The 10,284-nt window shown below is 54.6% G+C and overlaps 2 protein-coding genes across 5 annotated transcripts in view; one reads left to right on the top strand and one right to left on the bottom strand.

Moving 5' to 3' along the window:
* On the bottom strand, nt 1-7,704 carry LETM2 (leucine zipper and EF-hand containing transmembrane protein 2). The gene is made up of 10 exons (XM_071579052.1): nt 7,367-7,704; nt 5,626-6,046; nt 5,358-5,501; nt 4,898-5,032; nt 4,316-4,519; nt 3,434-3,553; nt 2,755-2,865; nt 2,535-2,621; nt 1,765-1,839; nt 1-1,337 (listed from the first exon to the last, which is right to left on the bottom strand). The coding sequence occupies exons 1-10, from the start codon at nt 7,408-7,410 to the stop codon at nt 1,287-1,289; spliced, it is 1,392 nt and encodes a 463-aa protein (XP_071435153.1). The 5' UTR covers nt 7,411-7,704; the 3' UTR covers nt 1-1,286.
* A 1,471-nt stretch (nt 7,705-9,175) lies between these two features.
* NSD3 (nuclear receptor binding SET domain protein 3) overlaps nt 9,176-10,284 on the top strand; it is a 39,711-nt gene continuing 38,602 nt past the window's right edge. For all 4 annotated transcript variants that reach the window (XM_071579217.1, XM_071579216.1, XM_071579218.1 and 1 more), the window contains exon 1: nt 9,176-9,615. The gene's annotated coding sequence lies outside the window, so the exon portion shown is untranslated. The remainder of the gene's footprint in view (nt 9,616-10,284) is intronic.

Raw genomic sequence — 10,284 nt, 5'->3', positions numbered from 1 at the left:
AGCAATGAGGTTATTTTATTGAAATAACATTTGTTCCCATTTATTAAACACAGACCCAGCATTGTGGACGGGCTGGATGAACAAGGAGGGGTTGCAGGTACAGAGCTGAGGACACAGAACACCTGACAGATGGCTCTGCATTGCTCTAGGAGCCAGAAGTGACAGGTTTAAAGTGCTGTTCACACCTGACCGTGGAGAACTGGCTTTTCAGTCGGGTTGTTCTAAAGGCTGTCTGACCTCTGGAAGAGACATTTCATTCTACTTAGCACCAAATCTAATTTTACAGTAAGTACAAATATACATATTTAAAATCCATGTGAGTAATTTCTGAGCATTTACACAGGACAGAGTAAAAAATCTGAGAAATGCTAAAAACAGCTTTTCTGTATCCTCTGAGAGTCTGGCAAAAATTCAGTCCTTGCTGGAGTCTGAGGAGTTGGATTGTAAAGTGTGAGTCTGAGAGCACTTGGTGTGTTAGTTCTGAGCCTGGTAAGTGTTAACTAAGTCTTCAGGCTTGGGAAATGTGTGCAGGTCCCAGGTTGCTCCCTCACATGACCCAGAGGGATCCTGAAAGTGCAAGTCTGCTTCTGTCACGATGTGTGGCACCAGCACAGCTCTCACTGGGGAATGCAAATGCTCACAGGTGGAGGCTGTTCCTGTCACTGCTCTGCTCTTGTCCAGCAAGGTCTGAAGCCTTTCTGAGCAGTTCAGCTCCACCACAGCACCGGGGAGTGCTGCTCCCTCCTTTCCTGTGATTATCTTCCTCAGCACACATGTGATGGTGACATACAATGTCCACACAGGTCATTCTGTGCTTGTCACTGGTTAAACCACCCTCTCCAGGCCCAAGAGCCTGAGCTGTGATGCTCAGGACAAGCTGCTGGCCCTGGGTGCATGGGGATGCTCCTGCAGAGGATTTCACACTGCAGAACAGGCTTTGCTGGACTCCCAGCCCAGCTCATTCTGTGCCCAGGCTGTTCTGACATGAAAAGCTGCCATTGCTAAGGTCTGGGAGCACAAACACCAGCTCAGGAACAGCACAGACAGCAGCACCGTTATTAACATATTTACACCATAAGTTAGAGTGGCAGGGAGAGGGATCCAGTACAAAGGAGAAGCTGGGGCTGTCCAGACAGCACTGGTCTAGTTGCTAATAAGCTTGGGACAGATAGGGAGGCCCCTGAGGGCTGATGCCTTGTTATGTAGAGCAGACTCCTGGGAAATCCCTGTTCCCTTTGCTGGAGGTGTGGAGATGGAAGCTGTTTCCTCCCAGTGCTGACTCTGGGTTAGGCTCCGTTGGCACCAGCCTTGCTGCTCTGGGATGCTTCCAATTTGGTCTAGGGGCAAGAGAAAGGGAAAGATTTTAGGCAGTACAAATGTTTCTTGAACTTCAAAATCTCTTCTGAAGGTGTCTTCCCATTTACCATGGGAAGCTGCTCTGGGGAGAACAGCTGATGAAGACCAAAGTTTTTCAGGTTAAAGGAGATAAAAGTCCATCTGGACTCCCAACTTTCCTTAAGCAGCATCCAAGATGTGCACATAAGCAGCTAAATTGAAATGAAATATTCACAGAAAAAAAAGGGAAGAAGAAAGACAATCACAGCAGAAATATTTTTACAGATACAGACTCAGTTCTTGTGCAGTTTCTCCAGCTGCTCCTGGAACTCAACATTCACATCTTGTAGCACAAACTTCCACAGTTTGGTTGTGAGTTGTGTGAAGAACAATCTCCTTTGGAAGGTCTAATGATTCTCACAAGCTCACCTCTTGTGGGGGAGGCTTCACTGACACTTCTGAGACTGGCAATTTCTCTGTTGGCTGGGACACAAACTCTTCATCCTTCAAGAAAAAGGCAGCTCTAAGTCACACAACCCTCTTGGAAAGGGCTAGATCCCATAGAGCCCCTTCTCACTTCTGAGTCAGGCTGTTCCCTGCACACTCTGTGAAAGCTGTGTTGGCATTCCCATTGTTTCCCCAGCACAATTTAAGTATGTGGAAATATTTCTGGCAGTTGATACCATATTCTCTAATTCCTGATTTTATCTGCTGGGACTAATCTGAGGAACTCACTGCAGCCTGATGCTGAGAACCATATGCTCTGGCTTTCTTACTCCAGATATTTTGGATCTTTTTTTCCCATGCAATTGAGCCCAAATTCAGTAGGATAACTGAAAACAAGCCTCTTTTACCTGTCTTTTCTGAGCTAAATGCACCTGGGTTGAGTTCTAAACCAAACTAGAAGCTCATGAGTGCTGCTTGGCTGGAAGCCAGTACCATGGCACTGAATAACCAGCTGTACCCAGCAATGGGTCCAGTTGTGTCACAGCAGATCCCTGTTCCCTTCCCTCGTCTCCTAAGTCAGGACATGCAACTGTGAGGCTCTTGAGGGAAAAACAAGACAGACACTGCTCGTGCTCTGTGCCATGGTGTCAAACATTGGTTTTGTCTACCTTTGGAAAGGTTTGTTCACTCTCAGATCTCAATTATTTCAGCACTATACACATCTGCTAACTTGCAGACTGCTGTTTTCTAACCTTCCTTCCCTGTACAACTGGAGCAGGATCCAGGAGGGTCTCCCGACTCTCAAGCATGGATGTCATCACTGCAGCAGCTTCACCTGTCTGGGGAAGAACACAGAGTCCTGACTTCAGTCCACTTGTAGGATCAAAGAACAAGATTCCTGTCATAGTCCTTCTTTTCTGTAATTGGTAATGGTTGAACTATTAACCTGAAAGTTTTATTCAAACAACTCACCTTGTTCTGGGGACCAGGAACAGATTGTGGCTTTATGTCTACTAAGTACAAGGCACGAGAAAGCAGGAGCAGAGAAGAGGGAACGTTCTCCTTTAAATGCAGATCCAGCCACTGTCAGAAGAAACCAGAAAGTTGCATCATATTGCTCTACCTGTGTACTTACTTATGCAGCACTCTTTGTCCTTAAAAGAATCTTGAGTTTGTCTAACACAATTTTAAGTTACCATAATGAGAACAAATGGTTCTGAAGAGTTAGGAATACTGTATGGAATAGACCTTAGAGAGGAAGTTTCTAGCAGTAGGGAGGTACCAACATCCCCACTGACAAACAGCCAAGCACTTGGAATTACCTACAGCTTACCTGAAACACAGCACCCACAGCAGTGTCTCTAAGCTGTCTGGATGCTTGTAAAGACTAGCAATGTCTCTACTGGAAGACTTTGCTCCTTGAGAAGCTTAAAAACCTTTCACTCCCCTCATTTCACCTTGCCTCTGCCTGGTCCTGGTGCTTCTTGGTGTCCTCTTTAGTCTATGACATAATCTGTGCACTTCATGCCTCAGCTCTGCAGGTGAGGATCCACCTCAAACTCAGGAAGCTGTGCCTGCTGTACCTGACCACTGCCTGGCACCTGCCCTCAGAGGAACCCTGTCCCACCAGCCCAGGCCAGGGCACACTCACCTGCCCCAGCTGCTCCTTCAGCTGCTCCTCAGAGAGCCCCAGGGAGCGCATGCCCCGGGCCCTGCAGGCGCTCTGCAGCTCCGACACGCTCAGCACACCGACCCCCTCCTTGGCGATCATCTGCAAGGAACAGGCACCTTCCTATCCAGGCACGGGGTAAGCCAAGCCCCCTGATACACCTGAAGGGATTTCTGGAGGTCTGCAGTCCAAGCTCCTGCTCAAAATGGCTCAGCATTTTCCATCTGTGCTTTGAGCCTCTCTAAGGATGGAGATTTTACAACCCCCAGACAACTTATTCTACTGTTTACACACTCACTGATTATAATTTTTTTTGTTATCATGTTGGAGTTTTCCTTGCTGCAACTTATGGCCATTCCCTTCACCCCTGCAATCTGCACCTCTAAGTCTGGTGCCATTTTCTAAATAACCCCACTATGAAGCTGCAAACCACAAGGGGATTTTCCTTTGGCCTTCTCCAGGCTAAATAAATCCAGCCACTTTCTACACTAAAATAGACTCCTACTGAATTCAGTTGTTTAAAATCTGCTGTTTCCATGCAATATTCACTCCAGAACTGCAACCTCCCCTTTTTTACAAGTTAACAATGGCTCCAGAATGAAATGTTTTAAACAGTGGCAATATCTGCAGTGCCACCTTTGTTAGGGTTCCCCAAAGGCTGCAAGGGTGCAGGGAGATGAACTCCCATTCTGTTTTCTTCTGGAGTCTCTCATGGGGAGGATCTGACTCCCATCAATATTCAACTGCACCCCTGAGGTCGGAGTGAGGGCAGGGACACTCATGCAAAGCCAGCAGTGGCTCGGAGGGCAGACCCTGAGGGCCCACACCCCACCAGGCAGCTCATATGTGCCTTTTCAGACTCACCTCATCATCTGCCTTGATGTTCCTGAGGCGGAGCAGCAGCTGGAAGCGGAGCAGGTTGTTGGTGCCGATGGGCTGCAGCTCCAGCAGTTTGCACAGAGCCACGAGCTGTGGCCTCTCCAGGTGCTCCAGGGTCAGCTCATCCTCAAAGAGCTTGGAGAAACGGACGATCTCCTGCGTGCTGGGCCGGTGGCCGCTGTGACGGATCTGCAGGAAGGGCCAAAAGCCAAAGCTCAGCAGGATCACCCTTTGGGAATGCTCTTCCTTCCCTTCCCCCTTCCTGTTCCTCACACTGGAATTCCTGTCTCTGATGGAAATGGGATGATACAGTTAAAAGTCGAACTGTTCTGTAGTGACCCCTGGAAAGGTTTGAGATGGGATGGGAACTCCTGTGAGTGCAGCTCTGACAGTGGGGTCAGCAGGGGTTACCTGGGGGAGGCACCCACAGGTAACAGCACCTGGGGCAGCTCAGTGCAGTGCAACCTCTCCACAACCCCAGTACAAACCCCGTGTTCTCTGCCCAAACCCTGCACACTAAAGGTGTGTGGGTGCCATGGCTGCCACCCCCAGCACAGCCTGTCCCACCTGGTGCAGGTATGAGGAGAATTGTTTCCCTTGTCCTGTGTCTGCTTTGTTCCTTTTGGCCATCTCTGCAATGGTCTCCCGCAGGAACTTGGCTAACTCCAGCTTTGCATTTAACTTCTTCCTCTGCTTTTCCTCCTTCATTCAAGAAATAAAGTATAATTAGAAATTCCACTTGGAAAACAGGCAGGAGGGGGTTCTGGGAAAGAAATTAAATAAGGCTTCAGTTCTGGAAGCACCAGGCTTTGGTTGCTGTAGGAAATGGAATTGCTGTGCACATTCCTGCTGATCCCAACAGCACAACCTTCCAGCTTTGCTGTTCAGCTCAGGAATAAGCTGGAAATGCCTAACCCAGACATGTGGGTGAGGCTGAGCCTCACTTCCAGCAGCAGGCAGGGCACAGCAGCTGCCCAAATGCTCTGAGGAGCTTTGAACACTCCACAACCTCAGACAGGACACAAACCTTTTTTGACTCCGTCTCAAATGTCGAGGGCAGCATTTCAGGGAAGAGCTTCAAGAACACAGGCAAGAGAAATTCCATGAAGGGGACGATGACAAACACCAGGAAAGGAACCAGCCGGAAGAGATCTGCACAGGTTCTCAGCAGCTGCACAGAGAAGAGCACAGCAGAGATCATCCGGAGATTATCACCCAGCCAGGAGCACACAAGGTGTGCAGAGAAGCTGTTAAGCCTCTTAGTGCACCACTCAGCCTGGTGCTGTGGCACTCACCCTCCGCCTCTCCCTCCTGGTGAGCACCTGCCCGTGGAGCAGCCTCCACACCATCCTGGCAGCCACCTTGGTGTCGATCCAGAGCAGGTGGAACCCATTGCAGTAGTGCTTCAGCTCATCCACAGCTCTCTGGCGCAGAGACCTTTTCCCCGTGGGGGTCTCCACGGCGTGTCCCGTGGGTGCTCCAGTGGGTTTGGCTCCTTGGCCCGTGGGATTTGGGGTGGGCGGGGGTTGCCCCCGGAGCTGGAGGCAGCTGGAGGTGTGCAGGGTGTGGGCGGTGCCCAGGCGGGCATGGAACAGCCACGGAGGGGTTTGGGAGTCTCTGGAAGTCCAGGAGAGTTGGGAATCCACCAGCTGGACCAGAGCGAGGGATGGAGAGTGGGAAGGGATGGAGTGTGCCAGGAGATGGGAGCCCCTGAAACTGGAGAGGTGTTTCTGTGAGGCCAAAGCACTGAGGCATCACCCCCAGATCAGAGTTCCCAGTGCCAAATTAACCTCGTGGAATTGTTTTTGTGTGGCTCAGGCACTGACCACAGAATCATAGAATGGATTGGGTTGGAAAAGACCTCTGAGATCATCAAGTCCAACCCTTGATCCAACCCCACTGTGATCACCAGATCAGAGAATCAGTTGGGTTGGAAAAGACCTCTGAGATCATCAAGTCCAACCCTTGATCCAACCCCACTGTGATCACCAGCCCAGGGCACAGAGTGCCCTGGGCTGGTGATCACAGTGGGGTTGGATCAAGACGTGGTGGATTCTCCCTCAGTGCCACATCCACAGAATCACAGAATTATAGAATGGATTGGGTTGGAAAAGACCTCTGAGATCAAGTCCAACCCTTGGTCCAACTCCAGTCCCTTTACCAGATCATGGCACTCAGTGCCACAGCCAAGCTCAGTTTCAAACCCTCCAGGGATGGGGAATCCACCCCCTCTCTGGGCAGCCCATTCCAATCCCTGAGCACTCTCTCTGCAAAGAATTTCTTTCTGCTCTCCAACTTCAATTTCCCCTGGCAGAGCTTGAGCCCATCGTGCCCCCTTGTCCTATTGCTGAGTGCCTGGGAGAAGAGACCAACCCCCAGCTGGCCAGAACTTCCCTTCAGGCAGTTCCAGACAGTGCTGAGGTCACCTCTGAGCCTCCTCTTCTCCAGGCTGAACACCCCCAGCTCCCTCAGCCTCTCCCCCCAGCACTTGTGCTCCAGTCCCTTCTCCAGCCTCGTTGCTCTTCTCACTTGGGTTGGAAGAGACCTCTGAGATCATCAAATTCAACCCTTGATCCAACCCCACTGGGATCACTCTGGCACTCCGTGCCCTGGGCTGGTGATCACAGTGGGGTTGGATCAAGATGTGGTGGATTCTCACTCAGTGCCACGTCCAGTGTCATCTTAAAAACCTCCAGGGATGGGGAATCCACCCCCTCTCTGGGCAGCCCATTCCAATCCCTGAGCACTCTCTCTGCAAAGAATTTTTTTCTGCTCTCCAACTTCAATTTCCCCTGGCAGAGCTTGAGCCCATCGTGCCCCCTTGTCCTATTGCTGAGTGCCTGGGATCCTTCAGCACCGCGTGAAACGCTGGGAACTCCTCTGCACTGACACCCCTTCCCCTGGTGGGAATAACCCACGACCCCACAGCGCCTCCCGGGAGCGCCTTTACCGGCGGAACGGAACAAACCGTGCCAGCTGCAAACAAAAACACCCCCAAGAGTTTCACCCCACGCCGGGAGGCGCCGCGGGGCTTACCTGGCCCTGGCCACGGCCAGGAGCGAGTGGCAGCCACAGGCCATGGCGCTGGGCCGGACCGGGGGGCACCGGGACCCTCCTCACGGCCGGCAGCGGCCTGGGGGCGCCGCGGGGCGCCGGGGCCCGGCCGGACCCATCCCCGTCCCGCTGCCGGGAGCGACGGGAGCGTCGGGACGGGGCCGGCCCGGCCGCGCTGACCCTGGCTGGGGCCGGTAATGCCGGGCTCAGTGGTCCCGGTACCGGTGCCGGTGCCGGTGCCCTCTCCTTGGTCCTCCCCCGGCCCGGCCCGGCCCGTCGTGCCCCGCGCGCGCCGCTCTGGCCCCGTCGCCGCTCTCTGTGGTTCCCTCTCCGGTCACTCCACGGCGCCAGCCAATCAGAACGCAGCGCCGCTGCCCTCCCCGAGGCTCGCCCAATAGAAGCGGGGAAGGGGCGGGGCTTGACCCTCAGGGAAAGCCACTGATTGGCCACGAGGAGGCGGCGGGGCGTGACGTCACGGGTGCGGGGCGTGACGTCATCGAGCGGCGGATGGGGCGGGCGTGACGTCACGGAGGTGATGGAGGCGATGACGTGACCGTGGCCTGTGCTGGGTGGGCTCGGCCTGCGGGGAAGGGTGGGAAGGTTCGAGTAAAGCAGGACCGGAGAGTGTGGGGAGGGTCTGGGGAGGGTTTGGGTTCAGGTTGGGTTTGGATTTGGTTTGGGTTTGGTTCGGGTTTGGTTCGGGTTTGGTTGAGGTTTGGTTCAGGTTTGGTTCGGGTTTGGTTTGGGTTTGGTTCGGGTTTGGTTCGGGTTTGGGTTCAGGTTTGGTTCGGGTTTGGTTCAGGTTTGGTTCAGGTTTGGTTTGGGTTTGGTTCAGGTTTGGTTTGGGTTTGGTTCAGGTTTGGTTTGGGTTTGGATCTGGCTTGGATTTGGTTTGTCCCTGTGATCCAGAGACCCCTCAAGAAAATGGTTGTTATCCCTTCTCCAAAAAATCTTTACTAATTTTTAATCAGACTTGCACTCACTTTGTATTTTATATTATTTTTTTATTTTAGTTTGTACCTTAGTCTGTCAGTTCTCTTAACCGTGCAGAGCTTTAGACAAAGAGGAATTTAACCCTTTATTCATATAAGAAATAAACCCTTGTTTAGGACAGAGGCTGAGCTGTGAGAAATAAACCAAAAATTCTGTCTGGATTACAGGCCTGGAGCTGTGACAGGTTTGATTAAAAGGAAATTCAGAGATCAGGGCAGCCCTCAGAGTGTTCAGAGTCACCCAAATATCCTGCCTGACTCTGGGGAGGGGTTTCAGTTCTAACTCATGGACATGGAAACACAGGATTCATAAAATATGTGTGTGGATTGATGAATATTCGTGTGGATTGGTAAAATTTGTGTATGGATTGATGAATATTCGTGTGGATTGATAAATATTCGTGTGGATTCATGAAATTTGCGTGTCGATTGATGAATATTCGTGTGGATTGATAAAATTTGTGTGTGGATTGATGTAACTGTGTGGATTGATGGGATACGTACATGGATTGATGGATCCCCTCCCAGCCTTCCCCAGCCTAACCAGGCCCAGCTCCTGCCGTCTCTCCTCATCAGGGAGACGCTGCAGACCAACCCTGCGGCCCCTGCCCGGTATCCCCTCGCGTTCCACGCCGCTTGGATCCCCATCCCTGGGGGCACATCCGTCTCTTCCCCGCCCTCCATCGCCACCCCCGGGGCCATTCACAGAACTACATCTCCCGTGATGCCTCGCGGCGGGTGCCGCCCAATGGCGGGGCGGGGAGCGGGCGGCGCATGCGCGGTGCGGCTGCGCGGTGCGGCGGCGGCGGCGGGGGGCGGAGGCGGAGGCCGCTCGGCGGGGCCGACACCGGGCACGGCCGCTCCACGTCCCGCCCGCCCCGCCGCCGCCAGCGCCGCCCTCCTTCCATCCCTCCATCCCTCCCTCCCTCCTTCCCTCGGCCGCGGCCCGCCGGGCCAGCGCCTCCCTCGGCCGCGCCGGGCGCTGGGGGCGGGCGGGCCTCGCTCCTTCCGTCCCTCCCTCCCTCCCCCCCGGGGCGGGGCCCGGCGCCAGCGGCGGGGGCGCGGAAATCGAGGCCGGGGCTCCGCCGCGGCCTTCGCTGGTGCGGCAGGAGGAGAAGGAGGAGGAAGGAGAAGAAGAAGAGGTGGAGGTGGTGGAGGAGGTGGAGGCCCCGCCGCCGCCTTTTGTCTGCGCGGGGCCGGGCGGACGCGGCGGGGCCGTGAGAATGGAAGTGACTGAAGGTGAGCGCGGCGGGGCCGGGGCGGAGGGGCCGCGGCCGCCATGTTATTGCGGGAGCGGCGGCGGGGCCGGGCCGGGCCCCGGGCAGGGCACGGCACAGCCCCGGGAGGGCCCCGCGAAACCCCGGGCAGGGCACGGCACAGCCCCGGGAGGGCCCCGCGAAGCCCCGGGCAGGGCACGGCACAGCCCCGGGAGGGCCCCGCGAAGCCCCGGGCAGGGCACGGCACAGCCCCGGGAGGGCCCCGCGAAGCCCCGGGAGGGCCCCGCGAAGCCCCGGGCAGGGCACGGCACAGCCCCGGGAGGGCCCCGCGAAGCCCCGGGCAGGGCACGGCACAGCCCCGGGAGGGCCCCGCAAAGCCCCGGGTTCCGCGGGCCCCCCGCTCCGAAACTCCCGGTTTCACCCATACGGAGCCGTCGGTGTCACCGCGGCCTCCCGCGCTCCGCGAAAAGGGGTTTTACCGTTCGCGGATTATGGAATGAACTGGGTTGGAAGAGACCTCCGAGATCGTCAAGTCCAACTGTTGATCCAACTCCACTGTGATTGATCATCGAAGGGGTTGTTGTTGTTGTTGCTCGGGTGTTGTTTTGGGGGTATTTTTTTGCCTTGTGCGGCGCTTCGTTGTGGTCTCGCTCTGCTTTCTGTTTGGAGGTCGATGCCCTCCTTCGTTTCA

The sequence above is a fragment of the Pithys albifrons genome, chromosome 29 (assembly GCF_047495875.1).
Source record: "Pithys albifrons albifrons isolate INPA30051 chromosome 29, PitAlb_v1, whole genome shotgun sequence".
Taxonomy (NCBI): Eukaryota; Metazoa; Chordata; class Aves; order Passeriformes; family Thamnophilidae; genus Pithys; species Pithys albifrons.
Note: the sequence above shows the minus strand (reverse complement) of the source record. Positions and strands in the feature narration are given on the sequence as shown.

Coding starts and splice junctions, on each gene's coding strand:
- LETM2 (XM_071579052.1), bottom strand. CDS start 7,410: ATGGCCTGTGGCTGCCACTCGCTCCTGGCCGTGGCCAGGGCCAG. Junction 5,502..5,625: donor CCAGGAGGGAGAGGCGGAGG/GTGAGTGCCACA, acceptor TTCTCTGTGCAG/CTGCTGAGAACCTGTGCAGA. Junction 4,520..4,897: donor TCTCCTCATACCTGCACCAG/GTGGGACAGGCT, acceptor CCCTTCCTGCAG/ATCCGTCACAGCGGCCACCG.